This window comes from Callospermophilus lateralis, chromosome X, assembly GCF_048772815.1.
Source record: "Callospermophilus lateralis isolate mCalLat2 chromosome X, mCalLat2.hap1, whole genome shotgun sequence".
NCBI classification, from domain to species: Eukaryota; Metazoa; Chordata; class Mammalia; order Rodentia; family Sciuridae; genus Callospermophilus; species Callospermophilus lateralis.
This window is the reverse complement of record NC_135325.1, coordinates 124,515,009-124,530,238: the sequence shown is the minus strand read 5'-3', so window position 1 is coordinate 124,530,238 and position 15,230 is coordinate 124,515,009. Positions and strand designations below refer to the sequence as shown.

General features: G+C 49.5%; 1 protein-coding gene across 1 annotated transcript in view; it reads right to left on the bottom strand.

The window, feature by feature from the left end:
• The window catches only part of Znf185 (zinc finger protein 185 with LIM domain), a 50,855-nt gene extending 37,238 nt beyond the window's left edge, over nt 1–13,617 (bottom strand). The window contains exons 1-12 of the mRNA XM_077106289.1: nt 13,532–13,617; nt 11,334–11,412; nt 11,039–11,162; nt 10,587–10,652; nt 8,859–8,897; nt 8,703–8,780; nt 8,047–8,136; nt 7,251–7,337; nt 6,185–6,268; nt 5,800–5,841; nt 4,300–4,383; nt 3,745–3,834 (exon numbers count right to left, since the gene is read on the bottom strand). Coding sequence (XP_076962404.1) covers nt 3,745–3,834; nt 4,300–4,383; nt 5,800–5,841; nt 6,185–6,268; nt 7,251–7,337; nt 8,047–8,136; nt 8,703–8,780; nt 8,859–8,897; nt 10,587–10,652; nt 11,039–11,162; nt 11,334–11,367 — 818 coding nt within the window. The 5' untranslated portion in view covers nt 11,368–11,412; nt 13,532–13,617. The remainder of the gene's footprint in view (nt 1–3,744; nt 3,835–4,299; nt 4,384–5,799; nt 5,842–6,184; nt 6,269–7,250; nt 7,338–8,046; nt 8,137–8,702; nt 8,781–8,858; nt 8,898–10,586; nt 10,653–11,038; nt 11,163–11,333; nt 11,413–13,531) is intronic.
• Nucleotides 13,618–15,230: the final 1,613 nt, after the last annotated feature.

The window sequence follows — 15,230 nt, the reverse complement described above, 5'->3', positions numbered from 1 at the left end:
ATATATTTTCTCATTGGCATTTCTGGTTGTGTGAGAGAAGAAATAGGAATGAAGGGTCACTCCAGACTGTACCAACTTTTCCATATCCCTTTGTCTCTTGCCCAGGCTGGCACCACTGCCTCAACACTTTCTCCCTCCTGTGTCACTTCCATGAGCAATGTCTTCTTAAAGTCCAGCTCAAATGGCACCTCTTCTAGATGGGCTGTTATGGGGTTGAACTGTGTCTCCCCAAAAGCTATATTTAAGTTATAAGCCCTAATATCCATAAAGGTATCCTTATTTGGAATTAGGGTCTTTGCAGATGTAATAAAGGTAAAGTGAGTTCATAGTGGAGTAGCGCGGGCCTTAAGCCAATGATGTGTCCTTATAAGAGGAAGGAAATTTGGAGCCAGACACACAGTGGAAAGGCAGCCAAGTGAAGATGCAGGCAGAGATTGGAGGGATACAGCTGCCAGCCAAGGGTTGCTGGCGACTAACAGAAGCTAGGAGAGGTGAGAGGAGCTTCGGGTCTGGGAGAAAATACATGGGTACAGTTTTTACACCCCACCCCCAGAATGTGGTACTTTGTTCTGACAGCACCAGGAAACCATCTAGGAGGTGGGATGGTCAGGGACCTCGGGGAAGGTCCGAGAGTGAGAATGAGAAAGCCCATTGGCTCTCCCCACCAGGAGGCTGTGGGCAGCAGCCACACTCAGTGGGACACCTGAGTCCTGGGCCTCTCAGGGAGAGACCACTCCCTTGTTCCTGCTCCACCTCACCACCACACTCACCAAAGCCCGACCTTGCTCGGCTCCAATGGACAAGAAAAACCACCCAGGTTTGAAACAAGTTGTGGTTGGCTTCTGAGCAGCCGGTTGGTGCTCTAGGCCAGCCTGGTCTCACCAGGGCTCTGCACTTCCCTCAGCTTCTCCAGGTGCCTGGTGATGGCATCCCTCCCACCACCCACACACCAGAGCCTGCAGAGGGAGCATAACTCTGCTAACACATTGATCTTAGAGCTCTGGCCTTCAGAATTGGGAGAAGCTAAATATCTGGCATGGTGTTCTGGTGTCGGCAGCAAACAAACACAGTGATCTTCCAGCTTCTCTCCCCTGCATCATCCTACCAGCCCCATCACCTCCACAGCCGCTTGGCCACAAGTTGTTTCAGTTTGAAGTTTTCAGCAGGGCTGAAGATCAAAACCCTAAATCCATCAGTGCACATCCACTGTGGCCCTAGCCACCTGTGGGAATGTGAAGGAAAGCGATCTGTCAGAAGAGAGGAGACTCCTGTGCTCCTGTGTGTATTAGGTGAGGGTAGGGAAAGGGTCTTCCTTTACATTGCCCTTAGTTGCATGTCCTCCAGATGCCAGCAGGTGGCAATATTGGTCTCTTCCTGTCCTCTCTGTTTTACACACGAGGAAACTGAGACCAAGAGAAGTTAAGGGAATTACTCAAGGACATACTGCCAATCTGGGGCAAAACCAGGGTTATATCTTGTGCCAGAAGCTATGCTCCTACAAATGGTACCCCAGCTATTCTGCCAGAAAGCACAATGATGGCACAGCCAAGGACCAGGACCCAGGAGGCCCTGCCCTAGTCTGATGAGGCACAGAGTCAAGGAAGCATGACCAGTGCAGTGATGGGGAAAGTAGCTAGGCCTGGGAGGATCAAAAAGTGGTGCTCATGCAGGGCCAGTGTGTGCCAGAGAGGGTAGCTAAGTAAGCTCAGTTCACAGAGAGGCAGGAGGAATGAGGCATGAGGCACTGATCTATAGATTGTAGCCAAGGCACACAGGACAAGGCCAGGTCTGGGGAGGCTGTGGCTAGGGACAAGGCTATAATCACCCCCTCACCAACTCTGCCAAAATCCAGCCTTTTCTGGGGATGTTTCAGGACCTAAAGTTTGGTTAAGTCACTGCTCCTGATGGGCTTCTTAGATAAGGGCACGGGAACTAAGCATGGGGGAACTGACCGTGGTTGCCTGGCCCAGCGCAGTGCCTGATGGAGTGGGGTCAGGGAATAAGGTTCCTTAGGTTTAGGACAAGCCAGAAGCTCACATGGAAGCAACTGGAAGGTGTCTCAAATATTTTGTGACTGCAGAATCTGAGTGTAGAACTAACTGAAGCATCACACTAAGCCTTCTACTAGGAGTGTGGACCTGTCTTGAACCATACTGCACACTTCTGAGGAGGGGTTCCCTTCCTTCCTGATGGAATCTGTCCCCTTGTGAGATACCTCAAGTGTCTAGGATGTTCCATGATCTGCTTCGTTTCAGAGGGTGACTCCAGCAAGATGACTTTGCTCTCTGTACCCATAACAATTCTTCAGAGTTGTAAAGATGGGTGGCCAGCTGCCTGAGTTTGTTCGTTTCCAGGCTGAGCACAGCAGGCCTTTCATCTATCTCTCCAACCCTAAACTTCAGAGTACTTTTCTAATTCAATTGTGATACTATTTTTTAGCAGTCATAGCAAATAAGGCAGCCATCTTTCTGTGTCAGCCAGATGATGGGTATTAAACACCCAAAGGAATCTCATGGAATAAATGTAAAAATGATTCTCAGATCCACAATACAGTGCAATCTAATTCTCTGCCTACATTATCTCTTAAAAAGCATCTGAAACCACTCATTACCTTTGTCCCTGAAAATTTATGTTTAATTCCTAAATCCCCATTGCCTCAGAAGGTGACTGTATTCAGAGACAGGGATTTTTTAATATTTATTTTTTAGTTATAGTTGGACACAATACCTTTATTTTGTTTATTTATTTTTATATGGTGCTGAGGATTGAACCCGGGGCCTTGCATGTGCTAGGTGAATTCTCTACCACTGAGCCACAACCTCAGCCCTCAGAGACAGGGTTTTTAAAGAGGTGATTAAACTGAAGTCACTACAGTGGGGCCCTAATGCAGTGTAATTGGTGCCCTCATAAGAACAGGAGATTAAAACACAGCACACAGGAAGAAAATGACCATCTACAAACCCAGGAGAGAGGCTTCAGGAGAAATAAAATACCTTACCCACACATTGATCTTAGACTTCCTGTCTCCAGAACAACTCTGTTGTTTAAAGTACCCAGTTTGTGGTACTTTGCTGTGGTATCCCTACCCCACTCCCACATCCATCTAATCACCAAATCCTCTAGACCCCTAGATATTGCTTCATAAAGAGCTCTGAAATCTTCCTTTCCAAATCCTCAAAGGTTCTGATGGATAAAAATTCTTATGGGAACAGTTAAACAACAGAGAGGGTCAAGGTGATGGTGGTCACATGTCTACAAATCATTATGGAGCTCAAGTTGGGGGATTACAATGGAATTGGGAGAGCTGGAATAGACCCTAGGGGCCCAGGAAGTAACCTGTGGGGACAGATGCTCTCCCCTTCTGGCTTCAGGGGTCTTTCAAGGTGGCATAGAGGTGCATCTCTTAGCAGACCTGAGTTTGGGCAAAGCTGTCCATCCAGGCAGGTGCTTTTAACAACAGCAACAACAGGACAGTGGCGCTCTCTGTGGGACTCAGCACCATTCAGTGAGAAGTACAAGGAGGTATTGATTGCTCCTCATCCACAGACAAGAGAGCACCATTATCTCCCTGGACACTTGGGACTCAGAAATCAGGGCAATCACAGCCCCACCTGGAGTGAGATCAGCAGGACTCAGACTGCACCTGCCCTGTCACACCATTTACTGGACCCTCCCTGGTTGGCAGGCCCAGCTGGCCAGGCTAGTGAGAAACCATCTGACCAGCTCACAGCTCTTGGCACCCACCTGGGCTCCCGGCTCCCGGAGGGGCTAGGTACACTCGGCATGCGCTTGATCCAAATCGCCCGAGACACTTGGGTTCTGCCTCCATCCGCACTGGCAAAGAAGGCAGCTGTGAGCAGCACTGGGGACTGCGGAGCCTCCTTCCTGGGCAGTTTGAACTTGGCCAACTTATAGGCATGCCATGAGCATGCTTAATAATGGCAAACTATGGCCACAGTAGCTGGCCTTTTCAAACCCTAAAGATGATACTTTTTCTCAGGACATTTTGCCACTACCAGGCTCAGCAGTGCAAGGGTTAAGGTGACACAGATAAATACTAAACAGACAAGAGCCAAGCTCACTCTCCCTGGAGGCCACACTGTTTTGCTCTTTTTTAAATCCTGGGACATTCAACCAGATGAGCCCTTACTGATTTCTGCACCCCATCCTGCCACTGGGCACCAGGGGACAGTGACCCTGGGGGCCAGAGGGAAGTGGCCTGACAGAGATTCTCCAGTTACTGAGAGGCAGGCAGGCCCAGCAGTGATCATCCCCAGAGACAGACTAGTGATTGATTACCTGCTCAATCCAGGAGTAGGTCTTGATAGAGAAGGTGGCTCCTGGCTCCTCTCAGAAGGCCCATCCTCATCTACCACCTCAACCCTGTGGACAAGAGGAAAAGTTGTGCTTATGGTTTTCTTGACTGTCCTGGGGTTTGCAGGCCTTTGAAGGACATGCTTTCAGTGATGTCCAATTGAGATGATGATGAGGTGGTTCAGGCTTGAGGTCTCAACCATTCCAGCTCAAGATAAAGACAGCATACGAGATTGAATAGTATTCTCCCTAAATTCATGTGCCCTGGAATTTGTGACTATCATTGGGAAAAGGGTCCTTGGAGATGTAATCAAGGTAAGATGAGGTCACATTGAGTTAGGGTGGGTTGTAAATCCAAGGACGAATGTTCTTCTAAGACAAGTAAAATCTGGACCCAGACACAAAAAAGAAGGCCATGTGAATACAGGCACAGACCTGAGTGAAGCAGGTACAATCTAAGTCATGCAGGGACTTCCAGCAGCCACCAGAAGCTTCTCCTTCAGCAGCTCCAGAAAAAAAAATCAACCCTGTCAACACTTTGATATCAGAGACTAGTCTATGGAACTATGAGAGAAGCTATTTTGGCATTTCAAGACACCCAATTTGTGGTACTTTGTTACAGCAGCTACAGGAAACTAATACAGCCAGCAAGAACACACCATTGTGTCATGTCCTTTGTGTTGCTACCACTCCCTGCTCATTGCATTCCAGTAATCCTTTCTGGTCATTCAACACAGTGAGCAGAGGGTGGGAACAGCTTTGCACTTGGCATGCTGGTTCTTCCTTGTTTGTCAGTTCTCAGCTTGTCATACCACCTTATCTTGAATGCCTTCTCTGTCCACTCAACCAAAGACCCCTAAACTTCAACTTTCCATAAGTTTCTTCCCTACCCTCCCTCCAATATTTTTTCTCCCCACTCAGCTGGACTGTCCAGATAATCTGACATCCTGACCATTTTATTTCTCCTTTAAGACCCATCTCCAATGTCATAATCACCTCCCAGGGAATTTTTCCTGATGGCCCTGATCCTGGGTGAGAGCAAAGAACTCTTCCTGGGGTCAGCTGAAGAAGGGAGCCAGGGTCCCTCCAAGGGCTGGCAAGCCAGGAATTCTGAGTCACAAAATTCTGGAAAGGAGGTGAAGGGAACAGCTCCTTTGTAATCTTTAGGTAGTTTGACTTCAAATCCCCAGAGGACCTCACAAATACTATAGCTCCATCTTAGGTGTCATTAGCTATTGGCAAATGGAAGAACTCACCCATAAGCCAGATTGCTGCCTTCACAGAACTGGCTACTAGGACCACATGTGCCTCCACAGTCAATAAGGTGTTTGCCTGGCTTCTGGACAGAAGCCTGATGCCTCTCAAATATCTGCTTGGGAACAGCAGTCCCCCACTCTTACCTCCCCTCTCCCTATATTCCTGCTGAAAGGAGGCCTTCTCTGTGGCCAACAACAGGCTTCCAAGGCTTCCTTGGATGAAACTTACCTTTTTGCAATAAAAGGGGCCTGAGTCTCCTGGGTAGGACTTCTGGAAAGGAATCAGAAAGGTGACATATTGGTCAGAGCCCATGGACAGATGACAACTCAATCACTCTACTCTAGAGAGTCTTGAGACTCTCTCCTATTCCCAGCACCTTGCCTGCCCTTATGGCAGCAGCCAAACCCCCCAGTTTCTTTAGAAAATACATATGAGAATCTGAGAAAGTCTAGCTAGGAGGGCCCTTGGGAGTATTCTTTCAATTCACCCTTTCACCAGGCCAAGGTACCCTGAGAAGAGGGGAACTATTCCACAACATGGAGCCAGTTGGTGGCCATGCCAGGCTCAGAGACCAGGCCTCCTGCCCTGCTGGGTTCCCTGCTGTGTAACTCACCCAGTGCTCTTCTTGACTGCTGACAGGACGTAGGAATGCTCCCTGGGAGCTGTCTTCCTCACCACACTGCTTGCAGCCTCTGATCTGGGGCAACATGGGATGGGGGACAACTGATGGGTATCAAGCTGTACACACTCTGCCAGCCTAACCAGGGATGTCCTCAAGATGACTAGGAAACACCCCAGAGAGGTGAGGAGAAGCCAATGTAGCATATGCTACAAAGACTATTCAAAGGAAACATGGAAACTGAGGGAAGGGCAGCCATGTTTACTGAGCACATACTGTGTGCCCAGCCCTGCCCTGGATGCTGACATCACCATATTTTCTCATTAATCTTCCTAACTCAGGGAAGAAGGTGCTAATATCCTACCATGATTTCCAGATGAGGAAACTGAAGCTAGACAGCTCTAGTTACTTGCCCAAGAGTACACACCTAGCAGGTGGAAGAGCAGGCATTTAATATTAGGCAGCTTCAGAACTCCTGGTTCTTTGAGCTGCACTTCCCAGGCCTGAGGACTCATGCCTTTATGGCTGCCCATCTCTCAGAACCTTCAGCAAGAGGACTTTTCTGTGCTTCCTGAGCTGCAAATGGGTTGGCAGAAAATGACCCACAGCCAGGCCTGTTTGTGGGCAAGGGACATTTGAAATTATGGAGCCCATCCCCTGCCTTCTAAGGGTACATGGCTTACTGGGACTTTTGTATACACAGCTCACACATAGAGAAAACTGTGCAGGTGGCCACTTGGCCTCTTCCAGGGATCCTACCCTGCAAATTTTTGTCCAATTTTCTCAGGACCTATTCTAAAAAAATGGTTTAAAGTCCTGAAGAGCCCAGAAATGACTTTTGCCTGGGCCTGCAATTACCTAGGTTCTACCCATAAGCAAGTGCTTTAGAGGGCCTGCTAAGCTGGTAGTTATTTCTCAGCTGGTCCAGCACTCAGTGAATAGTTCTCAGACTCATGGAATGACAGCTATACCCACACCCCAAAAACCTCCAAAGATGGCCTAAGTTTGGTATGTTGAGTGAAGACTGAGGACCCTGCCATGCCTTAAGGGGCACCATTACCTCCGTTTCTGCTCATCTGAAGAGACGGGCACTTCTTCCTCTTCCACCTCCCCTGAAGTGGAGCTGCGCCTGATATTGTATGGTGCCCTGGAGGAAGATAAGAAGTGGTTACAGGTCTTCTATTTCCATACCACACCCCACACTCCCTGTGATATTCCTCTCCAGTTCAAGCCTCATCATTTCCCCAGAAAGATTTTCCAGGTGCTCCATGACACTGGCTGATGGGGATAAAGGACAAACAATATAAAGATGTGGGGCCTCTGGGGAACCTATGTCCAGAGCCCCGCTCCCTGGCATGCAGGGTAAGAGTCTTGAAAGGGACCTCAAGGAGAGCTCCAGTGTGGATGCCAAAGAATTACACCCAAGAAATAACTCAGCTTTAGACACAAAATGCCCACACTGATAGGCTGCTAGAGCCAGCAGCATCCCAAGGAGCATTGGGCTCCCAGCCCAGCACAGCCCAGACTGAGTCCATGGCCCAGACTGGTATAAGAGGCATGCCCAAAAAATACAACCAGCCATCAGCAGCCTCATAGCCACATTGATCCTTTCTCCAGACCTATGTACTCTTCCTAGAAGCTTCCTGCAGACTGTGCTTTGCCTCAGATCAGAAACATATTATGCATGGTCATGCAATTTTCTGGGCCTTTGTCACCCCCTGGTGGGCTCCAGGCCACAGCCACAACTGTCAGGGGTGTTGGGACAGTCAGACTAGCTCTCCCTAGGCTGTGCTTAGAGGAGAGTGGCCAGCTATCCTCAGCAGGTCCTATGTTTGGGTTGGAAATTGCATACTCACAGCTTCTTGTAATCCTCAGTGGTCATCTTGTAACCAGAGGAGGTGAGGCGGGGAGGGCCAGTGGTAGCTGCTTTCCCCAGAGCGGCAGCGCTGCAAAGGCCAGGAGTTTCCATGTGCCCACCCAAAACCCCATTCCTATCCCCAGATTTGCCTACACAGCCCAACATGCATGAGATGGGTGGCCCAGGGGGTCACTGGGAGCTTTTTTTTTTTTTTTTTTAATTCAGCACTGCCAGACACCCTGAGTAGGCAGCCCTTCTTGCCATAGGCAGACCCCACTGAGCCTCAAAGAAAAACCCAGTGGGTTCTTGCCTGTGTTTTCTTCCTGCTCCAAGTCCCCTTGGCCTTTCCTTTCCAATGGAGCCCCAGTTCTTCCTGATGCCTGGTTGTTTAGTTAATATGCCCCTCAGCCCGCTAGGAAGACTAAAGCACATGGCCCAATGTGGTCAGCAAGTACGAGGTACCAACTGCCAAACCAGGGGACTCTGGGCCCAGCTTTCCCAGTATGTTCCCTGTGCCTTTCTGCCCCAGTAAACAGAGTGAGCCAGGATAGGTGCTGCCCCTTGCTTACAGGCAAAGCCCTATCCCTGCCATGGATCTGGAGCAGACCCTCACACCTTCCCAGTGGCCAACTGGCCAGTGCCCTATGGACATACCTTTTTGGAGCTCCATTGGCTTTGGGGAAGTGCTGCTGGGCATGAGATGAGCTGTCGATGGGTTTGGTGAACACACCCCTACAAGAGAACCCAGGAGATGATGAGAAGTCAAGGAGCAGCGCAGATGGTATGGGGATGCAGGTGCATGTCACTTACCGAATGATATAGCCAGTGGGAGCTCTTGTGCTTGGAGCCCTGCCAAGGGAAAAGGAGGTAAAAAGTGAAGCAGGGCCTTGCTGGAGGCTTCAGGCTCCCTGCTTCATTCTGTCTCCACCTATACCAAAGTAGGCTGGCTGGTAGGTATCCCAGTGTAGCACACATGAGCAGAGGTAGCCACTCCCATTTTCCTGGACAAGGTGCTTACTCTGTTCCACCCATTTCCAGGGATGGTGGGGACTATAAGTTCTAGGCTCAGGGACAGGAGACAAAGGCACCTACCTCCTAAGAGTCTTCCTTATAATTGGGCAAGGAAACAAGGACTCAAGGCAGATCATACCACTGTCCAGGAATAGAGGGGCTTTGGGCTAGAGCAGTGGGGTCAGGTTTAAGGGTAATAAAGAGTCCCAGAATCCTCCATCCCTACAGACTCCCTTTGAAGGGACAGATTCCTGAAGGTGGCCAAGTTGCAGGAACACAGGGTGACACCTATTCCAGCCACACAAGCATTTCTGACTGGAGCCTTTTGGCAGGCTTTATGTAGACTTCAAGATAGCACCATTATTTTTTTTAAACAATTTTTTAGTTGTCAGTGGACTTTATTTATTTATATGCAGTGCTGAGAATTGAACCCAGTGCCTCACACATGCTAGGCAAGTGCTCTGCCACTGAGCCACAACCCCAGCCCCAAGGTAGCACCATTCTGATCCCTGATGCACAATACCCTAGAATGTGCTTTCTAAACACACCCCAAACCACAGCTGGGGTGAGAACTGCATCTTCCAAAGTCAAAAAGCTCCATAAGAAGTTGACTATCTTTGATGACTCTCAAACTCATCAATGTCATCCACCATACTTGTCTCAACTTACAATTCTCTCTTTTGCATTCATCTGTTAGGTATCTATGTCCCTTGCAGGAACATTAGTTCCCCTCAGGAAAAGGCCTAGGTCTTGATAACTACTATAGCCTCTGGGCCCAGCACAGGACCTGGCAGTTTTGGGGCACTGAGCAAGACTATAACCAGAGATCACCCCATGCATCAGCTGCTGCCATTGCCTGTCACCACCTGAGAAGCCCCGGCTCTACACATGCTGTCAACTGCCAGCAGTTTGGGGCAAGGACCACCCAGTTTATTTCTTGGTTCCCATTTCTCTCATGATCAGTTCCTCCAGATGCTAACAGGATGAGCTCACACTTCAAAGCCCCCCTGGACATTGTTATTGAAAAGTCCTCAAAATAGAAAGAGGCCAGTTCCACTGACCAGCTGGAATTATGACCTTGGGGACAGTTGAGGTCAAACATATAAGCCTCCCCTGCAGGAGTGAGTCACATGTGACTCAAAGCTGCCTGAGCACCTCAGAGATGTTATCTCATTCCCTGAAGGAGGAGACAGAATACTAGTCTTCTTTTGAATGACAATTTCTATCCCAGTTGACAGCTGGAGCCATTGGAGCCATGGAAGCCCTCAGGGGTGTCAGCTAGCCCTATGACCCCAGAGCAAGGCCAGGAGCCTGGACCATTGACTTCTACCCTCCCTTTCCCAAGAGGAAAGCCCAGCAGAAGAGCTCATCCTTCCTGTGGATTTTAAATGATATACTACAGGTCTTTCATGCTCCTTTTAGCTTGGGCTCCCTATCTATCCCCTATTGTCCTACTACAGGGCCAGCCACATGCTGCAGGTGAGTTCCAAGGACCCACCTATGAGCCACCTTGGCTCCACCTCTTACCTGGCCTTTGAGACCTCCCCAGCTGATGAAAAGGATGTGGCTCGATTCCGGCCTGCAGGCAGCTCTCTGGGGAAAGAGGGATCCTGAAAGAATGCCTCCCAACCTCCCTGCCCCCTGCCACTCTGCAGTCTCCATCCTAAAGGATGCCTGCAGTGCCTCACCATTCTCACCTCTCCTTCTCCTACCCCAGCCTTCCTCCACAGATGTGTGTATACACACATGCCCCAGTGCCTGAGAGCTTTGCCATTTTTAGACTTTGCTCAGATCTTACCTTTAGCTGCTTTGACTTTCCCATGCCTCATCCTCCCTGTATATTCTATGGCCATGTGGCCTGACTGAGCTCTAAATGCTGGAAGCCTCTCAGCATCCCCAGGTCTGGTCAGGCCCCATGAATTGCAACCCACCCCCACCTGTCCCAGTTGTTGCCATCCCTTCTGGCTTCCTAGACTTACATGGTACGGCCCTCGGATTCATCCTGCTTGGTGATCCAGCTCTTGTCCCCCTTCAGTGTGGTTCGTACTTTCATCTGCTTGAGGACATTATTGCGCTCCTCCTCGCCTGGTGGCAAAGACTTCCCTGGCAGGGCCAAGGCCAAGCAGCCTCAAAAGGGGATCCCATGTCCAGGACCCTGAGGCTTCCTTTCCAGCCCTCCCAATATGCTTCTCTCCCTTTGTTTTCCAGGCCGCACTCACAGCCTTCCTGGGGAACATGTGGAATAAGGTGGAATACATGGAGCCCAGGCCTCACCTTTGGTGCTGCCTCCCAGAGCGGAGATACTCATGGTGCTGGCTCTGCAGGTCCTCTCTCAGTTGAGTCAATAGGGCTCCTGAGAAAAAGGCAAGCACATGTTTGTCACTTCATGCATCTGTAATGGCTGTGGTCCACACTACAGTTTTGATGGGGTTTGTCCTCCAAGGGTTCATGTATTGAAAGGTTGGCCACTAGAGTGGCGATGTTAAGAGGTAGTGGGACCTTTAAGAGGGGATGCTTAATGGAAGGCAATGAAGTTATTAGGGGTATTGCCCTAGGAAGACATTGATGTAATTCTCATGGGACACTGTTTTTTGGTTTTTTTTTTTTTTTTCCTGGTGAGAGGGTTGTTATCAAAGAGCAAACTTGTCTCAGGCCTGATCTCACTCTGGCTTCCTGTCTTACCATGGGAGCTCTTCCTGTCACATGCTCTCCTGACACTGATGCCAACAGCTATGAGGTCCTCACCAGAGCCAAGCTGATACCAGCACTATGTCCTTGAACCTCCAGAACTGTGAGCTGAATAAACATCTTTTCTTTATAAAGCACCCAGCCTCAGATATTTCATTATGGTAACAAAAATGGATTATTCCAGTAACCATATTGTCCCTAGAATACCAAGATCATTCAGACTTTTGGGGGTGGCAATTGTTGGTGGATTCCTGAATGAAGGACAGTGGCCAAGGAACAGGTACTCACTGGACCTGCCATTGCCAAGTGGCACACCCTCCTGTCTGCCTAGGGCTGTTCACCTGGATAACATGGAGCAGTGGTCTGATAAGGGTAGGCCATGAAAACTTCTAGATTGCTAATGGCCAGAGTCTGGCCCCAGGGAGTTTGGGAAGGATCTGGCAGCAGGGGAGCCTCCAAAGTGTCACAGAAACCAGTGTAGGGTCAGTCAATACTTTGGGGTTCAGAAGGTGGAACTAGAGCACATTTCAGGCAGAACTCCTTCAGGGCAGGCAGTTGGCCTGGGGGAGAGCAAGGGCTTGGGGGACCAGTGGATTGGATTATCTTCCTCACCACTTAGTAGCTGTCTGAGAGACCCTGGAAAGGTCAGCTAATCTCTTTGAGTTGCCTCAGTTTCCTCATTTGTAAAATTGGAGTTAAAACATCTTCCTTTCGGGATTGCTATGAGAACAGGAAAGATCACTAACATCCTTGGGCATTTGGACAGAAGCCAAGTAGCATGAACTTTCAACCTGTCTCTGCTGAAAGAGTAGTTAGCAATCTCCAATCAGTACAAGGATGGTTTGGAGATGTGCAACCCTCTTTGTTCAGGTTTTGGCTCCACCTGCAGTGAGGAAAGCCTAGGGACCCATTGCTAACTCCTAGTGGCCCTTGGGACCAGATGAATGTGAAGATATGGCCAGGGCATCCACTGACCCCCTGGCCCACACCTGCCTTGTGATCTGTTCTCCCTCCTTGCTTCCTCTCTAGCCTGCAGGTAGGGCCAGTGAAGGAGGGCTGTGGTGTCATAGAGGCCTTCACAGTGTCATGAGGCTTATTTACGTAGAGGATGGCCTAGAGTAAGGAGCTCTCTAGCCTGGGAGTGAGCCAGCGCTGTGGGGAGACAAACGGCCCAGGCTGTGGGTCTGGCTCTTGCTCTTGGCAGTCACTGGTGACCCTTTGGGCCTCAAGGGAGGGGCTGGGGTGCTCAGGTACATGGACAGGACATGAAGCAGGGGCTGGCTGTGCTGGCATAATCCTGAGGCAGAGCAGCCGTCCTCTCCAGGGTCTGCCACCTTCTGGGCTCCTCCAGGGCTAGGCTCTGACCAGCTCAGCAAAACTGCCAGCTGGCAGGACCCAGACATGTTTCCGTGGAAGTCAGGGGCACACTAAAAGGGGCAGGGCAGAGGGCCAAGAGCAAACCAAATTTACCACGTCAGCAAGGGCTGGCTCTCCCACAACGAAAGAGCACTCCAGGCAGCCTGAGACTGCTGCATGCCAGGAACAGCACCTCATCATGGCAAATGGGAGTCCCACGTGCCCAGCCCTGCACCGAGGCTGCCACGTCAGAATTCTGTTGAGTGGAGCTTATTCCATAGGAGATCCTATTACTGCAGAGGTCCAGTTGTCCCCATCCCACAGCCTGTGGTAGAGTTGGTGCCTGCAGGCAGGCCCACACAGTCTGAACTCTTGGTTCTTCCATCTCCTGGTACCACTGACTATGAAACCTTTGGAGAATCCCTTACCTTCTGTGGGCCTCCTACAAGTGAGGTGAAGGTCATCCACAGCGTTTGAAGCCATCCCAGCCACACTACTAGGCCCAGAAACTCATTAGTTTCCTTCGTTGCCTAGAAGTTTCCTGCCAAATCAGAACCAAATAAGCTACTTCTCCAATCAGGATGGAGTCACACATGTGCAGAATGACAGAAACAGAGGGGCCATTGGCAACTCCCCAGCCAAAGGGGCAGGGACATCTGCCAAAGACCAGGGCTGACGCTTCTGCGTCGGCTCTTTTCCCTCAGACTTGGCTGCATCTCAGAAGTCAGATTTCTTTTATGATGGGTCACTAAATCTGAAGAGTCAGAAAGATCACTGCCAAAGTACACTAAAGAGTGGGGCAGCTCTTTGGGTTGAGAGCTTTTAAAGTGATGAGCCTCGCCAGGTAGATGGACAAATGGGGTTTGTGTCTATGTCTCAGACAGAGAACTGGCAACTTCTTCAACAATTTCTCCCCTCCCCAGCCTTGGTTCAGGCCAGGATCACTTCTGACCTCCTCCCAGCTTCTCTGGCCTTCATCTGCACCTCCTTCCAGCAACACTTATTTGCCTCTAATCCCACTTGGCCACATCAGTCCTTGTTTCTCACTCACTTTCTGATGGTTCCCCACTGCTTCTAAGACTGAAGGCAAACTCATCAATTCCTTGATCTGACCTCTTCACTCACCAGTCCTCCTCAATGCCAATATCGTGCCTCAAGAAGACCAGGTACCTCGGAGTCCCTGGATGGTATCTCTCCTAAAATAATTCATCTATCCTTGCTTATGCTGGTTCCCCACCTGGAGGCCCTCCCAGTTCCTCCTGCGTCTCCCTAAGGGCTCAGCCCATCCAGTCAACCCTGCTCCTACTGGGTGCTCCCACCCTAAGTCCCAAAGCCATGCAGACTTGAGCACCTTAGAGCTGCTGACCCAAGTCTTTCCAGATAAGACCTGACTCTCCAGCAGCATCATAAAGGACAGAATCCAGGCACACCTCACACCCAGCCTTCACAGACTAGCACCCAGCTGCTGGAGGGCAGTGCCCTAGTGGAAGTTGGGTGCTTCCTGCTGTAGCTGTGAGCAGTTTTGGTAAATAGGTGGCTTACCACTCAGACAGTGGGGGGTCATGGGCCTCCTGTACATGCTATTGGTGGAAAGGTGAACTAGTGTTTCCCCAGCAGCAATCTAACCTAAGGAAGAAACTGCACAAGTTAGACCAAGAGGTACACATGAAGGGGGCAATCCCAGTGTGGAGTGTGATGGTGAAAACATGGCAATAATTTAAAAGCTCGATAGTTGATTCAATCAAGCAAACACTAGGAAGCTATTATAACTTATACACAGAGTATTTAACATGCCTTCATAAGCACTCAGTCTTCCATATCCACAGGTTCCACATTTGTGGATTGAACTTCCTTCAGATCAAAAATACTAAAAAAAAAAATGCATCTGTACTGAAAATGCACAAACTTTTTTCCTTGTCCTTTTCCTCCCCTAAATAGTATAACAACTGTTTACACAATGACCTTATATAAGAAAAAAATCTAGAGATGATTTAAAGGATATGGGAGAATGTAGATAGGGTACACAAATACTATTCAATTTTATGTAAGGGACTTGAGCATCTACAGATCTTGATAGGGGTTCATTTGACACCTGATCTGTGCAGTTGTTGCAGCAGTAGCAGTGGC